The 24804-nt window shown below is 38.3% G+C and overlaps 2 protein-coding genes and 1 pseudogene across 4 annotated transcripts in view; 2 read left to right on the plus strand and 1 right to left on the minus strand.

Annotated features, from left to right (window-relative positions):
* Positions 1-24804, minus strand: part of LOC121891678 (protein NLRC3-like) — a 1105688-nt gene that overhangs the window by 700311 nt on the left and 380573 nt on the right. The gene's annotated exons all lie outside the window — the stretch shown is intronic.
* The window catches only part of LOC121891674 (NLR family CARD domain-containing protein 3-like), a 111523-nt gene that overhangs the window by 3181 nt on the left and 83538 nt on the right, over positions 1-24804 (plus strand). Inside the window, exons 2-8 of one of the 3 annotated variants that reach the window (XM_042404194.1) lie at positions 5144-5280; positions 5364-5507; positions 7330-7408; positions 7570-7798; positions 8433-10230; positions 10342-10515; positions 11222-11395. In XM_042404194.1, the coding sequence (XP_042260128.1) occupies positions 5192-5280; positions 5364-5507; positions 7330-7408; positions 7570-7798; positions 8433-10230; positions 10342-10515; positions 11222-11395 (2687 nt within the window). In that variant the 5' untranslated portion in view covers positions 5144-5191. Of the gene's footprint in view, positions 1-5143; positions 5281-5363; positions 5508-7329; positions 7409-7569; positions 7799-8432; positions 10231-10341; positions 10516-11221; positions 11396-23861; positions 24038-24804 lie in introns of those variants that run through there. The other 2 variants (XR_006094116.1, XM_042404195.1) reach the window with 2 other exon arrangements.
* LOC121891729 lies at positions 15400-17794 on the plus strand (annotated as a pseudogene).

Consider the following 24804-nt stretch of genomic DNA (forward strand, 5'->3'; position numbering starts at 1 on the left):
TGTTAATTGATGCGTCTGTTGGTCAAAGTGTTACCATGGTTACACACAGTATTTACAGAGAGAGAGAGTTCATGTTAATGTGTGACAGAGTCTGAGTTTTGTATTAAATAAGAGACTCACAAAGAGAGAATGTCTTTCTGTAACATGATATTCATCAGGCCGAGAGCAGCAGCCTCTCTAATTTTATACAGCAGTCTGCATAACAGCGTACACAGGAAACAGCATGTTTCTGATCATATTTTGACATCTTCCACCTTACATGGTTCTAAACCCAGATTATCAGACAAAGGAAGAAGACTCAGAGAATCATCATCACATATATAGTAAACAAAACCCAGACAGTTGTAAGTGAAGCAAAGCTTTCATATAAGGTGTTAAGATAGTGCTGACTTATAAGGCATAAAGAGAATGTCATGTGTTTTCCACCACAAGTGGTTTTTTCTATTATTTCCCTCCAGTTTCTCTCCTTTGGGCCACAGATTTACTCCAAATATGATCTGAAAAGCAAACCTGAAACAACGCAATGTTAGGAATTACATAAATAACTTGATGAGCAAACTGCATAATGGAAGTCAATAATACAACATCCACATATTAACTAGTTAGTGCTGTAGACACTCAGGTAAATAGTAGACTGTCTCACTTGAAAAAAGAGCTAACAATGCCCTCTGGTGAACTAGTTAAAATAAACAAAATGAGTAATGGAAGAAGTATCTTTTACTTCAGTAAAAGTACCAACACAACAATATAAAAATACTCCATTACAAGTAAAAGTCCTGCATGAAAAATCCTACTACAGTAAAAGTACATAAGTATTATGAGCTTGATGTAGTTAAAGTATTGCAGTAAAAGTAGTGGTTTGGTCCCTCTGACTGATATACTATTATATATGACATCATTAGATTATTAATAGTGAAGCATCAGTGTTAGAGCAGCATGTTACTGTTGTAGCTGCTGGAGGTGGAGCTAGTTTCAACTACTTTATATACAGTTAGCTAGTTTAGTTCAGTGGTTCCCAACCTAGGGGTCGGGCCCCTCCAAAGGGTCAGCAGATAAATCTGAGGGGTCGTGAGATGATTAATGGGAGAGGAAAGAAGAAAAAACAAAGTTCTGATACACAAATCTGTTTTCAGTTTTTCGACTTTTTCTCTAATCTTTGATTTTTGCTGAAATATTGGATCATTTGAACATTTATTGAAATGAAAGCATGTGAGAAGTTTAGAGGGAAAAATCACTATTTGGTGGAGCTGTTAACAACTCATAGACATGTGAAATGTGACCCCGACTACACACTGCTTTTTGTAAGACGTCAAAAGCCAAAAAGGTTGGAAACCACTGGTTTCATCTTTAACAATGTGTTGTATTTTAAAAGCTTGTTATATTATCCATTGTATCAAATCTTTATCTAGAAAGTAACTAAAGCTGTCAAATAAATGTAGAGGAGTAGAAAGTACAATATTTCCCTCTGAAATGTAGTGGAGTGGAAGCATAAAGTAGCATCACATGGAAAAAGTACCTTAGTACTGTACTTAAGTACAGTAGTTGAGCATTTTGCTACCAGTGGTTCTGTTTAGTTGAGTTTTGTTTCGACAAGAATGATCTCATCTGACATGCAAACTCTTCGTCTCTCTGGGTGTGTCCGTGTGCAAGTTTAGTTTCACTTTCTGTGACAGTCGTGGCGCAGATAGACTTTTACATCCAGACATCAACCTGAAGGTAATGATACCGCTTTTAAACGTTTTACTTGTTACTTCTTCCTCTTTTACTTATTTATTTAGCGTAGTTACAATCAGAAACTGCACATAACTGCCGCTGAAGTGTTGTTATTACTGTGTCCAATACTTACTGATGACTGACGGCAGGTTTTCCTGCCTGATTTAGCCTGTGGAGGAGGCGGTGATGAGCCGCTGCTCTCCCCGCTGTCTGAGACACTAAATGCGGCTCCGCTCGGCCGGACAGCCGCTGGAGAATAGCTTTGACTTTCTGTGTCTACAGCTGAATATAGAGCTGTTTCTATTTCTACTACAGGACTGATGTGGAGACAGCAGGGGGGTGAGGGGCTTCACTTATTTTATTCAATAAATACTGTAGTATTCAGAAAGACAGCACTCATCTTATTGACTCTCCTCCAACATGAACTAGTGTCGCTTCTTTATGGAAATGTGTCATCAAATGTGTTTGGAAGCTCTTTATTGAGACTCACTCATTTAGTGTGGAACTCTTTACAATTTTCTGGAAGGATCCATCTGCTTTTGTAACTTATAGTACATTCACTCCAGTACTGTACTTAAGTACAATCTTCAAGTACTTGTACTTCCTTTTTCTGCTACTTTATACTTCCACTCCACTACATGACAGAAGGAGATATTTTACTATTCACTACATGTTTCTAGCTATGATTCAGATTTTAAATCAATATCCTCAGGCATCAGTGTCTTCAGTATAACATCACAGCAACAACAATAACAGTAAAAACAGATACATCAATCAAATGCACATCTACATATAAAAGTGCACATATAGAGTCAACCTAAATCAACATAAAGCACTACATGTTAATACATTAATGATATAATAATACAACACAGTCAGGAGCCATTATTTGTACTTTTACTGAAGAATACTTCCAAATTATCTTGTTTTTCTCTTAAATGGGAATTTTTATTCATTTCTAACACAGTGGGAATTATAACAAACATATCTGATACATTTAAAATACATATGGTCTAATTTTAAATCTGTAAAAACTAATAATTTTACCTTTCACCTGCTGAGGTGAGTGACTTTATCTCTATGATTGTTAGATAAAGTTTATTTATCGATACAGTCCAGCCTGCATGTCTGTGGTTATAAGTTATGTGAGAACTGTGTGGAAAGTTCATCATGCTGCTTTTAGAGTTCAAAGTACAAACTGTAATATTTAGTCTTTCTTTGTTTGAGGTCTAAAGCGCTGTTATCAAGAGTTTTTATGCAGTCTCAAGATTTGAATTATAAGCTTTCAGTAGATCAGTGACTGAAATGCACCAACAAATGTGTTTTATGAGTCAGTTATTTCTTATAATTTCAAGAAAGTGTTCTGGACAGAAGCAATCAGTCTGGTTTTAATGAAACAATCTTATTTAAGTTAGTTGTGTTTAGTTTTTAAGCAGAATTCCAGAGCAAAAGCTAGAAAGATGAATGTGTACAAACTGCATCTTACTGCATGTCTGCAACTAAAGATGAACTTTACTGGTCTTTGTTGAGCTTCCTCAGTCACATGTTGGTTTTTCATCTTCACCTACTTGTCATTAGAAATGATTTGGCGACTTCTGGTGGCACAAAGACAAACTGAACGATGTTACTATGAACACAGAGCTGCAACAATTAATTGATTCAACAGAAAATGATTTAATTCAACAGTCAATATTTTAATTGATTAATTGCTTTGAGGCGTTTATGAAAAAAAAACATTCTCTTCCAGATTCTCTCATTCCAGCTTCTTCAATGTGTATTAATAAATGTATTTTGTGGTTTCTTTAGTCTCTTTGACAGTAAACTGGAGATCTTTGGGTACAAAACAAGACATTTGATGATGTCATCATGGACTTGGGCATTTTTCACAATTTCCTGACATTTTTGGACCAAACAACTAATTGATTAATTGATAATGAAAATCATTGTTAGTTGCAGCTCTAAACACAGATTACGTGAACTGTTTTTTTTAAATGACAGAAACCGTGACAACAACTAAACAGCTGTTTTCTAACAGGTCAGACTGAGGTTCAGATACCTTCTACTTGTTTATCAATACAACAATAAATCTACAAATACATGAAGAATGAATGAGTGACAAACATCCATAAAGTGTCATCATGTTGTGAGTCTTCCTACCTGTACCTCCTCCTCTACAGGTGGAGCTCTGACTCGTTCCAGGAAACAGCTCACCTGTGACAAACACTTTTCTGACGGACGTGGAGTGGAGAGTCTTTGTCTTCAACAGTTTGGATGTTAACTGTAAGTTTGCTTTGTTTCATAGTTGAACTTTCTCTTTAGTAACTTCAGGGTTTGTTTGTTGCTGTGTGATGTTTTTATTTCATCAGAAAGTTTGGAGAACTCTCATGTTGGAAGATAAATCTACATGTTGTTAAATGATTGATTTACTGGAGACAAACAATATTAATGAACAGCTGATGATTATTTCCTTTCTTGAGCTCTTAGAAATCAAACTAAATCTACTTTTTAAACGTTGTTTCCAGTGGTGTAAAGTCAGACACTACAGTATAGGCCTGCTACTGTTTCCTGTGAAAGCTTTAAATCAAGTGTATTGTATTGACTGATGTGGAGGGACAGTCAGAGGACGTCATCAAGTTCAATGTTGCTACAATAACATGCATACAGTCCACTTGTGTTCTTGCTTTATAATGACTTATTACTGGTATATGCAGTTAGACAGGAGCTGATGATGTGTGTATTTATTTCTTCATATATCTTTGTAATCAGAGTTCATCTGTAACTACTGAGTTTCTCTCAGAAGTTCACGTGTACCATCACCACATTAAAACACTGTCGGCTTTATGTACAATTTGATCAACATTAAACTACTCAATTAAAAAAGGCTATAAAATAGTTTCACTTTACACCAAATGACATTTTATCTGTGTTGTTAAATTTCTGGCAGCAGTTAAGATCTAACATCTGCTGCTGTTTAACAAGTTTGTATTTAATGTAAACAAAGTCATATCAAAGTAAATGTGCCCTGATTCTAATCATTTAATACATTTGTGTTTGTGCGTCATGTGCACTACTAATGTGACAACAACATCAAAGAGAACTAATAGATAACTGAAACTATTGACATGTTGTTTATTGGTGTTGAATTGACTGAATATGAATGAAATTCAGTCAGTGTGAGTCAGTGAATGTAAATCCTCCTCCACGCATCATGTGTGCTGCTCTTCACTTCACTGCAGCTTCATGACGCCATCTAGTGGATTGATAGTAGAAGTACAGCAGCTGATGGCAGCTTTCTCTGCGTCACACTGCTGTCTGGCTGCATTCACACGGATATATAACAGAAAATAACCGCCAATCACAGGAGGAGCAGCTGATATTTAGGATTTGACAGGAGAAATGATGTAAAGGATGATTTGTGTTTCCTCTCCAGGTGAAGGTAGAAAGTGTGTGTGACTGATGTGGATGTGACTTCAACAGCATGGATCAGTGTGAGGACAGAGAGGAGGGAGTGCCTCCCTCTAAACGCTCTCGGTGTGGGGAACATGACAGCCAGACCAAAGCTCAGAGGTGAGATGAGGATCTCTAACTGTCCATCACTGTTCTCCACCATCATTATTCACACTCAAAGCTCTGTGTGTGTTGTGTTGAAGAACAAGGAGGCAGCACAGACCAGACTCTGCTGGACCTGAACCTGAACCTGAACCTGGACCTGAACCCAGCTGTGTGTCCTTCAAGAGTGACAACTCAAAGGAATTTTTTATTGATTTTAAACGACAACATTCATCTGATAAAATGTAAGTTGTTGGTGTCATGTTAATGTAATAAGTTTTTTAAAAATTATTCAGTATTTTATTCAGAGAGAATTTTACTGAATATGTGAGCTCAAATTGTTATTTCCAAGGCCAAGAGTTAGCATATCATTATCTTACCTTATTATTATTATTATTATTATTATTATTATTATTATTATTATTATTATTATTATGTTAATATGTGACTGAGATGGTCCTTTATGCTTCTACATTATAAATTAGGGTAATGTTAGCGGCTCTGATCTGTATTTGATTAAGGGCAGTTTACCAGATGTAACTTTGCCAAACTCATCTTGGTATGAACACATTAGATATTGATTGTCAAAAGATGACGGTAATTTATCAGAATTTTACTCTCACCTGGGTTTTTTAAGGTGCAAGTGTACTTGTTAAGCCAGGGATGTGCATTCGGTTTGCATTTCTGAGATTTAAGAGGTGCAACAGAATCAAGAATGGAGGCACAATTTTTATTCCAGTACTTAACTAAGTCATCAGTTTTTGGAGTAGCTGTGGTGTAAACCTCAGGGCTGGATGCAAAAAAAGTCTCTGAAAACTGAGCTGCAGAATTTGAACTGAAAATCCAAGAATAAACGTTTCGGTCCACTCTCTTAGTTGGTTGTGTGATTGACACCTTTAAAGCGATAGTTTGGTGGTGAAAACTGAGGAGGAGGGAGTCACTTGGGTGATTGTGAGATGGTAAGTGGTCTGAGTCAGTTCTCTAATGGAAGGGATCATCCACCTCTGCTGGGTCGAACAGTGGGAAAGAGATCCATCTTCCGCCTTTCACCATGGCCGACTGGCTGGTTCCGGTGTTTCCAGCAGCGCTCACAGCTGTAGGCCTATGTGTTATCAGAGGAGCCGGTTAGTTCAAAGTTGGCAGGCGGAAATACAGCACTTCCTGCTGTTCTGTTCTCTGATTGGATTTTCAACATATTGGAGCTCAGTCTTTAGTTGGAACAGCTTGGTTATTGAGGTCATGCTTATTGACAGCTGACCATGTGTGGAGTGGGATTTATTTTAAGTCTGTGAAGTAGATCCACAGTGGAAGTACCTCTGGTCACCCAAGGTGGTGTGCCTTGGGTTTTACCTCACTCTGGTATCCGCGGTAGTGTGGTGAGGCAAAAAACAAAGTCAAACAGCCAGAAAAGTTCCCCGGTAGTGCAATCCTGTGACTTGCTGTATAATCAAGATTAGGGATGTCAGTTTCAGTTAATTCTGCTTTCAACAGGCCGACACCCATTTACCAATAACTAACCCGGTTAATTTTTAAGAAAAGTTGTGATGTAGCTTTCTTCTGTGAGAGCTGTCCAGCAGTCGGTGGTCAGAGCTAACGTTAGCTTGACTTTTAGCTCATCTTTCACCGAAAAGTGTTTTTCAATGCGTTTAGTCACAGTAGCTCTTGATGGCATTATGTACTCTGGCATGAGGTACGAATATAAATAATAATATGAATATAAGACAGCCCTGATTATAAGATGACCCCCCTTTTCCAACAGCTGTTTTTGGAAAAATAACGTTCCTTTCTGAATATAACTTACAGTACAGTAAAGTGAGGGAGGGACAGCTTCATGGAGGGTTGGTGAGAGCTGTTGGGGCTAAACCAAACTGACTCTGAGCTGAAAGCTACAAACAGATGGAGTTGTTGATTCTCAGTGGGATCAGCAGGACTAGTAAAGCTTTACCACTACAGGGAGTCATCTGATTCTCTGTTCACATCCAAATATCACTTGATGGACCTTTAGCTTGTGTTTGTCTGTGTGTGGACAGACATTATGTTAACTCATTCTTCGTGATTCCTCCACAGAGTGGACCAGGAGAGCTCAGAGGTTCCCAGTGGTCAGTCTGCCCAGCAGGATCAAACACACCTGGACTCCATATTTATGGTCTGTACATGCACAACAACCACTTTTACATCTATTCTGTTCACAGTCATCTCCATGCTGCACTTTGCAGACCACTGGATTGTCAGTCTGTCCAACATGGATCTGATGTTTGCTTCATGATTTTTGTTTGATTGTGTAATTCATGTAGTATTCTGTTCCAGCTTCTGGAGGAGAAGATCGTCACTTTTGTGAAGAACGAGCTGAAGAAGATGCAGAGGGTTCTGAGTTCAGATTACCCAGAATGCTTAGAGAGTCAGAGGGAGGATGAGGAAGTGTTAGATGGTGAGGAGGAGGAGCAGAGGAGGAGCAGCAGAGAGGCTTTTTTGAAGATCACACTGCATTTCCTGAGGAGAATGAAGGAGGAGGAGCTGGCTGACCATCTGCAGAGCAGTAAGAGAATTTATATAAAGACTGGTGAAATAAGAGAGACTCAAATTGAATTAAACTCAAATTTGAATTGTTATAAATCCAAACATTTGTCAATATCCAGAAGTTTTTGCTTCATTATACATCCTGGCCGGAGGCTTTATGTCTGAGCCGTTTTAGTTGTTATACCCTTGATCTATCTTCAGATTTGCAGAATGACCTGAAAGTTGACCACCAATGTATAAAGTGTGCAGAAGGTACCACAAACCATGGGCCACTTTAAATTTCAGTGGCCTTCTCAGGCTTGAACCATTTTAATTCTTTTTTTAGAGCTTTTAAGTCGTCTAACACATTGAGCTAATTGGACCTAGTGTAGTAATAACAAAGTTCCCAAAGACGGCATTTTCAACATCTAGACCAAGTTCAGCAGTATATTTTTTATCCAGGTTAATTATGAACATTTATTTTCCTACTGTTTCATATACAAAACAGCAGTATGTCATGTGAACAGTACGTAGTGTGTGTTCTCAAAACCCTGCAAGAATACCAAATATTTGCATCAATACACCTTACTTATTTGCTTATTCTCTTAGGAAATGAAGTCATATTTCCTTTAAAGCACACTCAACAAGTTGTTGTTTTTTTGTTGTTCTTTTAGAATCTCCTGTTATGTGCCAACTTAACCTCAAGTCTAGCCTGAAGAAGAAGTTCCAGTGTGTGTTTGAGGGGATTGCTAAAGCAGGAAACTCAACCCTTCTGACTCAGACCTACACAGAGCTCTACATCATAGAGGGAGGGACTGCAGAGGTCAATAATGAACATGAGGTCAGACAGATTGAAACAGCACCCAGGAAACCAGTCAGACCAGAAACAGCAATCAGAAAAGAAGACATCTTTAAAGCCTCACTTGGAAGAGATGAACCAATCAGAACAGTGATGACAAAGGGAGTGGCTGGCATTGGGAAAACAGTCTTAACACAGAAGTTCACTCTGGACTGGGCTGAAGACAAAGTCAACAAGGACATACACTTCACATTTCCATTCACTTTCAGAGAGCTGAATGTGCTGAAAGAGGAAAAGTACAGCTTGGTGGAACTTGTTCATCACTTCTTTACTGAAACCAAAGAAGCAGGAATCTGCAGGTTTGAAGAATTCCAGGTTGTGTTCATCTTTGACGGTCTGGATGAGTGTCGACTTCCTCTGGACTTCCACAGCAATGAGATCCTGACTGATGTTACAGAGTCCGCCTCAGTGGATGTGCTGCTGACAAACCTCATCAGGGGGAAACTGCTTCCTTCTGCTCGCATCTGGATAACCACACGACCTGCAGCAGCAAATCAGATCCCTCCTGTATGTGTCAGCATGGTGACAGAGATCAGAGGGTTTAATGACCCACAGAAGGAGGAGTATTTCAGGAAGAGATTCAGAGATGAGGAGCAGGCCAGCATAATCATCTCCCACATCAAGACATCGCGAAGCCTCCACATCATGTGCCATATCCCAGTCTTCTGCTGGATCACTGCTACAGTTCTGGAGGATGTGTTGAAAAGCAGAGAGGGAGGAGAGCTGCCCAAGACCCTGACTGAGATGTACATCTACTTCCTGGTGGTTCAGACCAAACTGAAGAATGTCAAGTATGATGGAGGAGCTGAGACAGATCCACACTGGAGTCCAGAGAGCAAGCAGATGATTCAGTCTCTGGGAAGACTGGCTTTTGAGCAGCTGCAGAAAGGCAACCTGATCTTCTATGAATCAGACCTGATAGAGTGTGGCATTGATATCAGAGCAGCCTCAGTGTACTCAGGAGTGTTTACACAGGTCTTTAAAGAGGAGAGAGGGCTGTACCAGGACAGGGTGTTCTGCTTCGTCCATCTGAGCGTTCAGGAGTTTCTGGCTGCTCTTCATGTCCATCTGACATTCATCAAGTCTGGAGTCAAACTGCTGACAGAAGAACAAACAACATCCCAAAAGTCTGAAACTAAAGAAGAATCTGCAGAGACATGTTTCTACCAGAGTGCTGTGGACAAGGCTTTAGAGAGTCCAAATGGACACCTGGACTTGTTCCTCCGCTTCCTCCTTGGCCTTTCACTGCAGACCAATCAGATTCTCCTACAAGGCCTGCTGACACAGGCAGGAAGAAACTCACAGACTAATCAGGAAACAGTTAAGTACATTAAGAAGAAGATCAGTGAGAATCTGTCTACAGAGAGAAGCATCAATCTGTTCCACTGTTTGAATGAACTGAAGGATCATTCTCTAGTGGAGGAGATCCAACAGTCCATGAGATCAGGAAGTCTCTCTACAGATAAACTGTCTCCTGCTCAGTGGTCAGCTCTGGTCTTCATCTTACTGTCATCAGAAAAAGATCTGGACGTGTTTGACCTGAAGAAATACTCTGCTTCAGAGGAGGCTCTTCTGAGGGTGCTGCCAGTGGTCAAAGCCTCCAACAAAGCTCTGTAAGTACACAGATAGTTGGATTTATTCATCATTACTTAAATACTCTGCTATCTTATCAACAGGAGAGAAAAAAAACTTCTTACATTTTTTCCTTTGTATTTCCTCTTCAGACTGAGTGACTGTAACCTCTCAGAGAGAAGCTGTGCAGCTCTGTCCTCAGTTCTCAGCTCCCAGTCCTCTAGTCTGAGAGAGTTGGATGTGAGTAACAACAACCTGCAGGATTCAGGACTGAAGCAGCTGTCTGCTGGACTGGAGAGTCCACACTGTACACTGGAAACTCTCAGGTCAGGATTCATCAACCTGTTCAACAGATGAACATGTAAAATCTGATTGATATTAGAGGATAAACATTAAATCCGTGTAGAATTGTCTCCGCTATTATGATTTGTCAAACCAGTTTTTACTCAACTTCAGCAGAAGAGAATTTCCACGCAGATTTTTATTGTTTTATTTTGTTTTTGCTTTTGTTGTTGAATTATTTAATACCACAGATGATTTTACAGATTTCTTCTGAATGTGTCTAAAAACCATTGTTCCCGGGCAGCCAAGTATTCAAAGGGGCTTCCTCAAGCACTAGTTTTAGGCTGAAGAACAGACTAGTCTGTCTGGTGGATACTTTGATGAACCACTGTGACGTCACATTTTATGGCAGGAGGCTCCTTGATTTTGTGTAGTTAAAAAAAACAATCTTCAGCATACCAAACCATTGCTAAAAGTAAGTCTTTATTCTTCCTTTTGGCAAAAACCTCACCCATCATACACATTTGAATGTTTTTTAACATTTAGATCACAATGATGAGGTAAAAATATGCTGCTGAATCATCCTTCAGCTGGTGATTTTTCCCATCTAGCTGGATGCTCAACTTTCTGGAGCTCCCTGATTTAGTTCATCTTTTAGTTAGTTCGTTTAGAGACAGTTTGTTGTTGTATCTGACTGCACACAGCAGTACTCTCAGACTGTCTGACATGTGCTGTTTTTTGTGTTTGCAGGCTGGCAGGATGTCTGATCACAGAGGAAGGCTGTGCTGCTCTGGCCTCAGCTCTGAGCTCAAACCCCTCCCATCTGAGAAAGCTTGACCTGAGGTACAATCATCCAGGAGACTCAGGAGAGAAGTTGCTGTCCGCTAGACTGGAGGATCCAAACTGCAGACTGGACACTCTCAGGTATGGAGGGACAATATCTGATAGAGGAGGAAGAGCTAGAAACATTTTCTCTGAGCTGATCACATATCTCTACAGAAGCACATTTCATTCACCAAAAAAAATGATTTCAGTATCTCATTTTGACTTCTTATCTCATAATTATGAGATCGGGTGTTATACTGTATTCTGTAAACAACAGTATTCTGTAAACAACATCTGTGCACAGCTACAGGGAGAGGGGTAAAATAACTTTCTGTCCTCCTCTTATATAATGTGAGATTTGTTTGGGAGAGACAGAACCTGTAAGTGTCTCACCCCAAAGACAATATTATATCAACAGCACAAATTATTAAACTGTGCTCAAGAATGTTTTTTTTCTCCATTACACCTGCCAAGCTCCATATAATTACAAGACTTTTTAGTCAGTCAGTCTATTTTTATTTTGAATGTGTAAAAATAAAAAAACATAAAAATAAAACAGGACTTACAACAAAATGAAATAAACAGAAAACCTTTACAACAAACTCAATATAAAAAATAAATAGTAATCAATAAAATAAAACTTAAACAGTTAACATAAATCTTCCTTTCTTGCTACATTATTTGTGCTGTGTTAAATTCAACCGCATCCATGAACTTCAAGGTAAATGACTTTAAAAACAGCACGTTGGTGTGTTTGCTATATCCTACATTGTTTACTATCCTTATGGCTTTTTTGTTGTATGCATAATGGCTGTAGGGTGCTTTTGTAGGGGTTACCCCATATCTCCACATAGTAACGCAGATACAGCAATACAAGTGAACAGTATAGAATGTACAATGGTTTGTGATCCAGAATGTGATTTGTTTTTCCCAGTATTGCTATGGTCCTTGCCAGCTTCGCTTGCACATATCTTATATGATGTTTCCAGCACATTTTGTGGTTTAATATCACACCTAGAAATTTATTTTCATATACTCTTTCTATATTGACATTGTCTATCATCACTTGTACTTGAATATTAATCTTATAATTTCCAAACAACATAATCTTTTTGTTCAGATTTAATGATACTTTGTTTATCAAACCAGTTTTAATTTTCTCATTTCTTTCCAAAAGCTGCTGTAAATTTTACCCAGAACAAAAAATATTTGTGTCATCCGCAAATAATACAAATTTCAATGTTTTTGATACCTACATATGTCATTTATGTACAAAGTGGGCAATTTCAGGACTAATACTGACCTCTGAGGTACTCCACGAGAAATGCTGACTTATGATGATGATTTATGCTCACTTATCTTTACAAATTGTTGCCTGTTTCTTAAATAGCTTCTCAAGCAATTCAGCACAACCCCTCTGATACCATACCTTTTGAATTTATCAAGTAATATATTGTGATCAATTGTATCAAAATCATTTTTTAGATCTATAAAATTTCCCTCTGCATACTTATTTGTCTATACAATTAGTAATTTCTTCAATTAATTCAATTAGTGCCAAAGAGGTTGATCTGTTTGATCTGAATCCATACTTACTGTCAGACAGCAATTTGTGCTTCTCATTGAATTTGTCTAGTCTTTCTTTCTCTAAAGAGTTTTTCCAATAACTCTTTCTATCTGTTTCTTTGGTGAATGCGATGCACTTCTTATCACAATGGTGCCTCATTCTATTTGTATGGAATTGGATCATCCTGTACCACTTGCATGATGGTAGCGATGCAAATAGGCAATGTCAGGGTGTGTTGTGTCTGCTGATGCTGCTAGCTGACTGAAGAAGGCGGCTAGAGACTGTCCAGGTTTGGGAGATTATTTCTGATGATCTTCTGGGCCATCTTAACCACATGATGCTGATCCTTCCGCTCCACAGTTGTGCAGCTGGCATACCACACAGTCATGCAGTAAGAGAGGATGCTTCCAGTGGTGCTGTGGAAGAAATTCACCAAAAGTTTGGCCTCACCAGATGGGAGGTGTTGGTAGACCATGTCAGCTGTTTGGTGATGTAGACTCCCTAGAACTTGAACTCTCCACACAATCCACTGCTTCTTTATCTATGCAATGATCTCCTTCGTATTGGTGGTGTTTAGGAACAGGTTGTTGTCCTTGCACCACTCAGTCAGGTGTGTCACCTTGTTCCTGCAGGCTGTTTCCTCGTCCTGAAATAAGTCCAACTATTGTCGTGTCATCAACAAATTTAATTATAGTATTGGAAGGGTGAATGGGGGTACAGTCATGGTTGAAGAGCGTGATAAGCACTGGGCTCAGCACACAATCTTGAACACAGGGTTCCTGTTTTCATGGGTCACAGCGCAGGTGAACAATGCTATGTATGCCTTTTCCACTGAGCTCTTGGTCTTAACATAAAGAGGACCTGCAAAGTCCACTCTGACAGTTTCAAAAGGAGGTGATTCTGTAATCTGATCCCTTGGCAAGGGTGCTGTTATCTGCTGCATGGCCTTTACTCTGAATCTCTGAATCTGCAAGCTGCAATGATCCCCTTTACCATTTGTCTGACTCAAATAATCCAATACCTTAGTTCCACTACAGTGTCTCTGATACCTGAGCGCATCACTTGGTCATGGCTGTGTTTAATCAGCATTTCAGACAGCATGTGATTGGAAGGCAAGATCCATGGATGCTGCTCACTGAAGCTCAAGTCTGAATGTTGCAGCCTCCCTCCCACATAGACTAAACCATTTTCATCAAGAAACAGCTTCAGGTCTCTGATTTCTGAGTCTTTCTGAAAGTCTTGTCCTGCTTTCAATTTGCCCATCTCCTTCTGGAAACCTTGATTCTGTGCCTCCAAAATCCAGTGTCTTTCCGCTTCTGCCAGCTCTTCAGCTGTCAGCTCTTCTTGTCTCCATTCCCTTGAGTAAGAGTTGTGGATGAATCATTTCATCCAGACTGTGACTCTGAATACAGTTCTCAGTTTACTGTAGTTCTCCAGCTTTAATAACGGATCTTGCAATGTCTTTTCTGTGTTACTCAGCTGGACTGTGACATGGTTTGACCTAGGTTCAGCCTTTATCTCCTCTTCACAGAACTGTTCATTAGATAGGTCCGGCTGCATTGCTGAACTCAGAAATGGGGGCCCTGACCACCAGAGTTGTTCTTCACATGAGGACTGCCATCCTCATGTGAAGCATTGAAAACAACTCTGAACTTAGTTGTTGACTTTTCCTCACTGATCACTGCATGGTGAGGCAAATAGTACCTACTTGGCATTTCTGTTCTCAGTTCCTACTGTGTGTTTGCTCTCTGGGATACCTTCACATATTCCTTGTTGAAGATGGCCCTCAATCATGTCATTGTATCTCCTGAACAGCGTCACATCAGTTTTCAGTTTTCTTTTCAGCCCTTCAAATCTTTTCCGGGCAATTCTCAGATTGTCTGGGAGTTCTGGTGCATCTTGTCGCCATGGCAACGTCACTTCTAATCGCTCTTTGTTGTACCTGACTGACTGGTCAGAGTTTTGTTGGGCCTCAATGTCATCAGCTCGTTCCTCACCTTTGCTGGAGAAGCCTAGTGACTCTATTTCCCAGAATGCACATAACTGGTTTGAAGCCTGTGTGGTTTCAATGTGGTGGTGGTCTCAATGCCAATCTTCATGCATGAAGCTTCACTCATGCTTGACATGTATACTGGTCCCTGCACTGTCCAGCCAAATAAGGTTTCTATGGCAACCAGGGATTCTGATAGTCTTTCTACTCTGCCAGACACTATTTTCCAGCATTAGTCAACACCTATCAATACTGACGGCTCCAGTTCTTCATCACTGCTGCTTGAAATATCTGCTGGTTGCAGCCCCTTTTTCTCTAGCTGCAGCTGAATTTGTTCTCCAGGAACCTGCATGATGGCAGAGCTCACTTGTGGTGTTTCAACAGCTTCAGTCTCAATATTTTGCTCTTTGTTGCTGATATTTTGCAAGACTAATTTTACAACCCTGAGTTCCATTGTTACTGGGGTATCACTGCCAAAGGTGTGAAGCTTTAAAGTCTCTTTTTTCATAAGTGGTAATCTCAACGCCTTTACCTATTTCTCCAGGACAAAGCTCCACTGACTTCCTCCATCCATCAGGCAACACACCTTCTTCTTCCCCTCTGTTCCTTCTGCCCATGCTGTTACTTTTTGCAGAAGAACTGTATTCTGCTTTCCTGTACTTGTCTTTACTGTGTGGGGAGCCACAGAGGAGATGATGGCATCGGTTGTCTCTTGAGCACTATTTAGGAGTTCAGTTTGCAATTTATTTGGATCCAGAGTCACACCAAGATATTTAAAATCAGTAATTATGTCAATCTTTTACCTTTGACAATGTCAGCATTAGGAGGTTGTTCCATGGTTTTGGAGAAAAACATACCTTTTGTCTTGTTTACATTTAGACTCAGACATGATTGATCAAGCCAATGTGTGATCCTTTCCAATGCAATTGTAAGCTTAGCAGCAACTAACTCAGCAATTTTTGCATGTGTGTACACAATGGTCTCATTTGTAGTTCTACATCATGACATTGTTGAGGGAGATCATTAATATACAGGCTACATAACAGGGGACCTAAAACTGACCCTTGTGGAGCACCCATTGTGCACTTCAAGTTACTGGACAGTGTGTCACCAACTTTAACACATTGTAACCTATTAGATAAAATGACAATATGACCGTATACCGTGCTGTTGAGCCACCCTATATCACCTCAGGGAGAATTCCTTATCTGCGACAGCCCTAGGTATGTGCCCCTGCTCCTCCTTTGAAAAATAAAAATAAAACAACAAAAACAAGTAAAACATTGTGAGTGAGTGAGGGGAGCTTAGCTTCTGTGTTTACATGTGCCACCGCCATGTTGTGCGGATTCAGATTGGAAAAAAGTCTATCAAAGCCCAAACCCACATTTGAACAGAATAATGAAACAGTAGACTAGAGTGATGTAACGTCCATGTTTGCATGCTGAAAGAGAACGTGCTGCTCTGACCCTCCTCCCCCTTTCAGGCTGAAGCCTTCTGGAGTCCGATGGTTGACACCAGGTCTGAGGAAGCGTAAGTGTGTTTTTCATTTGATTCATGAAAACAAAGCAAACTTCAAACTGTGGGATAACTCATTCACGTCCTACTGAGGATGAAGATGATGTCATCATCAAACAGATAGATCAATAACTGCAGCTCTATTGTGTCTCGTTCTCTCCATCAGATTTCTGTCAGCTCATACTGGATACAAACACAGTAAACAGAAAACTCAAACTGTCTGACAACAACAGGACAGCGACGTATGTGGGGGAGGATCAGTCATATCCTGATCATCCAGACAGATTTGATCACTGGCCTCAGCTGCTGTGTAGAAATGATCTGACTGGTCGCTGTTACTGGGAGGTCGAGTGGAGAGGAGGGGTTCTTATATCAGTGACTTACAGAGGAATCAGCAGGAAAGGAGACAGTGCTGACTGCAGGGTAGGGTGGAATGATCAATCCTGGATTCTGGAGTGCTTTGACTCTAGTGGTTACTCTGTCTGGCACAATAACAAAATAAAACCCATCCCCTGCTCCTCTGTCTCTCACAGAGTAGCAGTGTATGTGGACTGTCCTGCTGGCACTCTGTCCTTCTACAGAGTCTCCTCTGACACACTGATCCACATCCACACCTTCAACACCACATTCACTCAGCCTCTGTGTGCTGGGTTTGGGTTCTGGTTCACTCCTGGTTCCTCAGTGTCTCTGTGTTCTCAGTAGGAGGGAGAGTCTCCTCCTGTTAGAGAAACTTTCTCATGTTATTTAGTACCAACCTGATCTCTCACTGCTTGTAAATGCAGTTTCTAAACCCAACATGGTTTCCACATGACTGACAGTTTGTTTGTCAGTCACATATAAAGACATTTAAAAAGCTGTAAAAAAGAAGCTGATGTTCTCAGAGCAGATAGCCCAGTCTGTTAGAGGACTGTTTGGAGGTTCAGAGGTCGTGGGTTTGATCCTTATGAGTCTCAGTGAATTCTGAAGTCCAACATCCAAAGTGAAACTCAGAAGCTCTCAGAGAGAAAACCACCACTGGCTGAAAGTTTACTGAAACATCAAGTTGTGACCAAGGTTTTTAAAAATGTTGGAAGAGTTTTGCCAACTAACTATAACACATAATGACAGTAAGTATCCACTGGCCTATAGAGGCTCTTTGTTGTTTTTACTCTTATTTGTTTTTTGGGGGGTTCTTGTTCAATTAGATGTTTTTTTAATCATATAGTCAATTCAGAAACCGACATGTTTTTATGTGTCTCTACTGGATGTGCATGTAGAGCTGTAATAAACATTATGATTAATAGATTCATCAATTCATGGTTTTGTCTATAAAAGTCAGGAAATTGTGTAAATTGTGTAAAATATTGAGTCAAAGGCGACGTCTTTAAATGTCTCATTTTGTCTGAACTAAAGTCCACAACAGTAAAATATTCTGTTTATTATCATGTAAGACAAAGAAAAGCATTAAATCTTCACACCTTAGAAGCTAAAAGCAGAAAATGTTTGCTTCAAAATGACTCAAATGATTATTAAGTGTTAATTTTCTGTTGATGGATAATCAATGAATGGACTAATTGTTTCAACTCTGGCTGTATGTGAACAGAATATTTGAGGACAAACAGCTGGCAGTTTAACGCCTTACTAAATATCCACAATAAAAAGCTCATTTACAGGATCATCAATCTGTTTACAATCTGTTTGAAATGTTTCTTATTTCCTGTTTTTGTGTTGTACCAAGTAAAGTTGACCATTTGTATGTTTATGTTACTCAGGCAGAAATAAATGGAACTGCAGTATCACCTGTTATGTTCAATAAAAAAAAAGGATCATAAATAATAATAGAAGCTTTCATTTGATCTTTATTGTCAGATTCAGAAAAATGGCACTCTAATAATAAGCTGAACATTATTAATAGTTATATTGTTTATTCACACAGTTTAGCGCAGGGTCAGTTTCTCATTTCTACAACCTTCACACAACTCAACTTTGAATGAAAAGTCACATTTTGATATGAATCATGAACATTAATAGTTATATTTGGAAAATGCGCTCTGGACAAGAAAACACTTGCGCATGCGTCCGTCTGTCTTCTTCTGCTGTGACAATCAGCAGGTCAGAGGTCAGAGGTCAGATCAGGTATGTGACGAGGAGCTGAGAGAGGAAACAAAGAAGAAAGTCAAAAGCTCACAGCTCAACATCCAAACACAGACTGCACACAGAGCTGCAAGCATGGAGGAGAAACCATCACATCTACAGATCCAGGTACAGTTCTCCACTTTACTTTATCACATAAAAACTAATTTTTCTCTTTTTCACTTCATTTGAAAGATGAAGAAAACATCTGGACTCCTGCTGTCAAACTTCATCCAAACTAGCAGCTGTTTTCTATTTCTATCATGCTGAACATGCAGGTTTGGAAAAATTAAATCTTTCTCCAAATGTCACCAAACAAGACTTTTACAGTCCGTTAAGAAACTCTTATTATCAGAAATAAACATGTGTCTGATTTTACAGTCCTGAACATTTTCACATGTTGGAAAATCAAACTTTATTTGTGTCGCAGCTTTACAATCCACATTTATGTTGAAATCTTAACCGTATATTTGCTTCTTTATTTCAGGGATTTTTGTATATTTGCTGCTTTTATGTTCTTTTTATATCTGGATGTCTCTGCTTCTGATTGGGCATTTATCTTCAATCAAAAAGACAATAATAATACTACTAATAATAATAAACTTTATTTGTGATGTCAAATGAAACCAAACCTTAACACTTAACAGATTTTTAACCTGTTTGAGTTTTTTTTTTAGTATTTTATTATTTTATTTGTGTTCTGTGTTCTGTTTATTTATTTTACCTTATACAAATATTTGTGTTATTTTTTTTACATTTTTATTACCAAAAACATTTTTTTCTGGACAAAAAGAGAAGAAAACAAATAAAAACATTGTGTTCAATCAGGAGGAGAACAATATGAAAAATTTGAAAGTACAATATATTTATGAAAATTAATAAAATAAAATAAAAGTGGAGAATAATTAAACATTTACACACAAATAAACATGTTTTTATCTTTTTGTCAACAGGAATATGTTTTTGAGAATAAATATCTCTAATTTACATTTATTTCAGTTTTTAAGAGTTTTATTAAGCAATAAATGTATAAAATACAGTTTAAAATGTGTCTCAGCTCTGCTTGTAGTTCCTGCTCATGTCCATCAGGTAGCGCCATTTGAGCAGAAACAGCAGCTGACAGATGAAACTCACTCAGTGGACTTTGTTAGGTTTTAAGGTTCTTATGTGTTTTATTTCACATCATTTCATATCAATAAACTAACATCTATAGTTGCTCTAATATAAATAATGTCAGGAACTACAGGACACAAACACATACTGTTGTTTCTTTGCTTTTTATTAACATTTAATAATCGATCAAGCTGTTTGATTATGTGGCTCCTCTTGTTTCGCTCTTTGTTCTCTTCGTTTATCAAACATTTCAATTAAGTTCTGAGAAAAAACAACAGCAAGTGACATCATCACGTTTCTGACGGGATCGATCACAACGTGTCAGTAAATTGTGACGGATCGATCGATCGATCGGCTTCAGCGACTCCTGGATGAGTTCTGACCTCAGATCAGATGTGTTTCATGTTCCTGCAGATCAGGAATGTTGATAAGAAATCTATAAAACAAACATTAGTGCTAAAATAATGCAGTAAATGTGTCATAATGTCAGTGTGAATATCTTATATATACTTACTAATCTGTGTTCATTAAACTGACAGCATGCTGTTTATCTTTTCACCAGCAGAGGGCGCCAAAGCTTCATCAATGAAGAGTAATACTCCACCTTTAATGCACATATTAGACACATTCTAAGTGTACTGATAAATAATCAATCATTATTCCTCCAGTTATGATATGAAACACAAAGCAGCTGTAAGTGAGTCACATGTGATAATAATAAAGATAAAGATGTGTTGAGGCTCCTCAATGATCCTGTTAAAAGTCACTTTGATCACAGTCTGATTTTTCTGAGCCGACTGACTGCAAGGACTACAACTACCCATGATGCCCTGCTCACTGAATCAGCCAATAGCAGGCCTCCAAAGGTAACGTGTCAGCGCTGAGGTCATCAGTGCGCAGACTCAGAGTTGTTTCACAACAACACTGCTGCTGTTTCCTGTTAAATATCAGACTGGAATTATTACATGAAAAATATCAACTGGTAAAAAGTCTGAACTGGTAATAAATGAGAAACAGCTTCAGCTTCTCTTGAACTTTCATCCTGTAAAATTCTTCCTTGTTGTTTTCTGCTAATTTCAACCTGAAACTAGTTAATAATATGATGCCAAACTTCAGCCCTTCCTTTAAAGATACTATTTAAGAAAATGACTCTTATTCAATTGTTTTATGGAAACATTTCACATCCTCAAGTGTAAATTTACTAACAAAAAACAATATTTGCTGTAATTTGAAAGCAAATAGAACATTATATGATCACTATCTCAACCTTCTTAAAGAAGAAACCCGTCAAAAGCATTAAAATCTGTAATATTGATCTTTATATAGATTTACCTTCTCACTCATCTCGTTTCTAACTAACTGCTTTATTTATTTTGGTTCTTTTTTCTTCCTTTTTTCACTTGTTAGATTCTCTTTGTGTTGAACTTTGTTCTGTATGTGTTGCTGTTTTCTTCTGTCATCACTGTTTATATTGTTGCATTGATTGAATAATTATTTGATTGGAAAACAGGATCAGACAACTGAACAAACATCCTTTTTACATTTTATTGTAAAAGTGTGAAATAACAAAAAATAGCACAAATGTGGCAAAAGTTAAAGATGAAATCAATCATAAAAGAAGAAAAATGAATAATTTGATTGTACTGTTGGATTTAATTTATGATATTTTTAATAGAGGTTTTTTGTAATAAAATGTACTAGATAAAAAAGACAATAAAAATATTTAAATTATATATTTTTAATAGTTCTATTTTTGTTCTGAACTGCAGACATCATGAAAACCAAACAACACATTTTTAATATGAATGAAAAATGCTACAACAAATATACATCTGGAGAAATCTTTCCAAAAACAACAGTAGAGGACAAAAAGACAACAGAGTCAACAGAAAGAGATTCATATCAATGTCACTTTAATTTCTGATAATGTTTTGTTAGAGCATCGATAGAAAGGTTTGAAGCAGACGTTTGTTTGTTTGTTTGTAATGTAAAAAAAGCCTTTCCATGTTTATATTACCCTAAACTTCTCCTGCACTACATTTCAGAGTGAACTAATGTAATGAGGTCATGTAATGATTCAACATTTTGTTTAAATAATGTTAATTCAAACTTCCAACTGAAGAACAGGAGCTGAAAATGCTCTGCTGTGCTGCCAGCTGCTTGCTGGGATTATACCAGTTTAATGTTCACTAACTGGGAAACCAGATGCACAAATGTCATTCTATTTTCTGAGTAAGATGTCACTGATCTTAAGGTTTGGTTCCACAAAGGAGGATGAATGATGATTATATGATGTTGATGGTTACTCTGGAAATGCTGTTTCATCTGGACTCTAAGATTTCAATCTCAGGTCTCATTATTATTATTATTGTCAGGTCTCAGCTGCTCAGAACTGAAACATTTCCAGAAATGACATCAATAACCAGCAGATGTCATATTGTTTTAACTTTTTTCATGTTTCAATGGTAAAATAATGATTGTTCCAACATGCTCATGAACACTTAAAGCTTGGTGGTATTAAACTATTAAAAACACAGCAATGAGCCATAGTGTTGCACTGGGTGACATGTTCCTTCATTCCAGTGAAAATGGCCTCTGTAGTTCATGTTGAGTCACCGTCCTGCTGCTGTAAATACTCACTAGAGCACCAAATCCACATCTGGAAGTTACGGCAGCGCGTTGCTGCCACCATGACAAAAAAACTGCTCAGTTTCTCCACATAAGCAGAAAACTTTCTCCTCAACCACACACACACAGCTGAGCTCCTATAAGCATGCATGAATGAGTGGAGTCCTTGTTGTATTTGTGCTGGCAGCTGCTCCTGGCCGGGATCACGTTTATACACATGAAGAGCTGAAAAATGATGCTTACTTTTCATCAGCGTTGATTCAAAATGTAGCAGGTAGACAACAAAGACAGAGAGGCTACATGAACAGAGATTCAGCAGCGGCAAATATTACTATGAAGTCAATTTCACACCAAGATGTGAATATGATGAGGGAGCGGAGGGACAAAATAATAGAAACACCTACTGTAATAAAATACATAGTCACGCATGAATACTGCCTTTGTAAAGTTCATGATGTTTACTTTTTAAAATGAATACACTATATTGTAGATAGTTTCTGTTATTTAGTCATTTTATCTGTAACATATATGTTTGTTTTTATATATTTTGATGCTACAACAGTCTCAGATTATCTCAGGTCTCAGTTATTGAACTGAAGCGTACGCGGATCTCTCTTCTTCCTCAACTCTACATGTTTTCACTACAGCTTTAAGCATAATTGCATCATATCTTTGCAACAGTGGTAAAAATGTGCTGCTGTGTGTTTCAGGTGTGTTTGTCTGCTTTCTGCAACTTTCTGTAAGAGTTGTTTTTCAGATAAGAGTTCAGAGTACGGACCAGGAGGACGCTTCACTATAACACATAGAACTGACTGTAAAGTTTTCCAGGTTGGCTGAGAGACTATGAACAAGACTTTCTAATGAGTTATAATGAAGTTCAGGTCTAGAGTTGATAATTAGGCTGCAACTCCACCTCCTCGGCCAGTGTCTGGAGGAATGTGAGTATTAATATGACTGGGAGGACTGGATTCATTTAGGCTGACATATTCTTCACAGCCAGGTTTCACTAAGACAATAAATCAATACGATGATCTGAGATTAGATCATTTATTAATATGGCTTTAGATGACAGAGATCTAATGTTTAAGAGTCCACATTTAATTCTCCTGTTTTGTTGTACTATTGCAGTGTTGGTGTTAATTTTTATTAGATTTTTATGAATGAATCCTCTTCTGTTTCCTTTAGATTGAACTGGTTTAACTGGTTTCTATATGGTTTTGGTGGGTAACTGCTCTGTGGGAATGAGGACTGAACGGCCACAAATACAAAGCCTGGTGGTTAAGAATTCCTGATGTGACTGTGTGTTTCAGTTAAACAATGACTCATAATAAAACTATAATAGTAGAATCCTGACATCAGATCCTGATACAGAAACTGGACTTTGATGCTCAAGTTGTTTGATGAAGGATTATAATTCATGTTTATTGAGGCGTCTGTAGATCAGTAATAATTTTTATCAGTTATTTTATAACACAATGAAGTCAATGATCTGTCAGTTAAATGTCTTTAATCTCATAAATCTAAATGTAACGTTTAGCTTCTCTTCACATGAACGTCATGATGAGTTATTTTTTCTAACAGCACACAGATAAACACTGAGAAATCATCAGTACAACAATAAATATACAAATACATGAACAATAAATGAGTGACAAACATCCATAAAGTGTTATCATGATGTGAGTCTTCCTACCTGTCCCTCCTCCTCTACAGGTGGAGCTCTGACTTGTTCCAGGAAACAGCTCACCTGTGGCAAACACTTTTCTGACAGACGTGGAGGGGAGAGTCTTTGTCTTCAGCAGTTTGGATGTTAACTGTAAGTTTGCTTTGTTTCATAGTTGAACTTTCTCTTTAGTAACTTCAGGGTTTGTTTGTTGCTGTATGATGTTTTTATTTCATCAGAAAGTTTGGAGAACTCTCATGTTGGAAGATAAATCTACATGTTGTTAAATGATTGATTTACTGGAATCAAACAATATTAATGAACAGCTGATGATTATTTCCTTTCTTCAGCTCTCACAAATCAAACTAAATCTACTTTTTTAAGGTTGTTTCCAGCAGCGTTAAGTCAGACACTACAGTATAGGCCTGCTACTGTTTCCTGTGGAAGCTTTAAATCAAATGTATTGTATTGACTGATGTGGAGGGACAGTCAGAGGACGTCATCAAGTTCAATGTTGCTACAATAACATGCATACAGTCCACTTGTGTTCTTGCTTTATAATGACTTATTACTGGTATATGCATTTACGCTTGGGACACACAAGATGTGTGAACCTCAGCAGTGCGTGTGCGTCGCTGAACTGCTGCGTGTCTCACGCTTGTAGCGTTCACACTGCGTGACGCGTGTTGTTCTCAGCAGAAACAGACAGGGAAAACGAGAAAGATAGGGCTGCCAGTGGCAGAAGCGCCGCAGCAGACACGCATCCAGTGTGTCCCAGGTGTTAGACAGGAGCTGATGATGTGTGTATTTATTGCTTCATATATCTTTGTAATCAGAGTTCAAGAGAGTTCCATGAGAGAAATAACTCTGTCAGTCATTATGAGATTCAAGTGAAGAGAAGATGAAGAATGTTACATTTA

The sequence above is a fragment of the Thunnus maccoyii genome, chromosome 24 (assembly GCF_910596095.1).
Source record: "Thunnus maccoyii chromosome 24, fThuMac1.1, whole genome shotgun sequence".
Lineage (NCBI taxonomy): Eukaryota > Metazoa > Chordata > Actinopteri > Scombriformes > Scombridae > Thunnus > Thunnus maccoyii.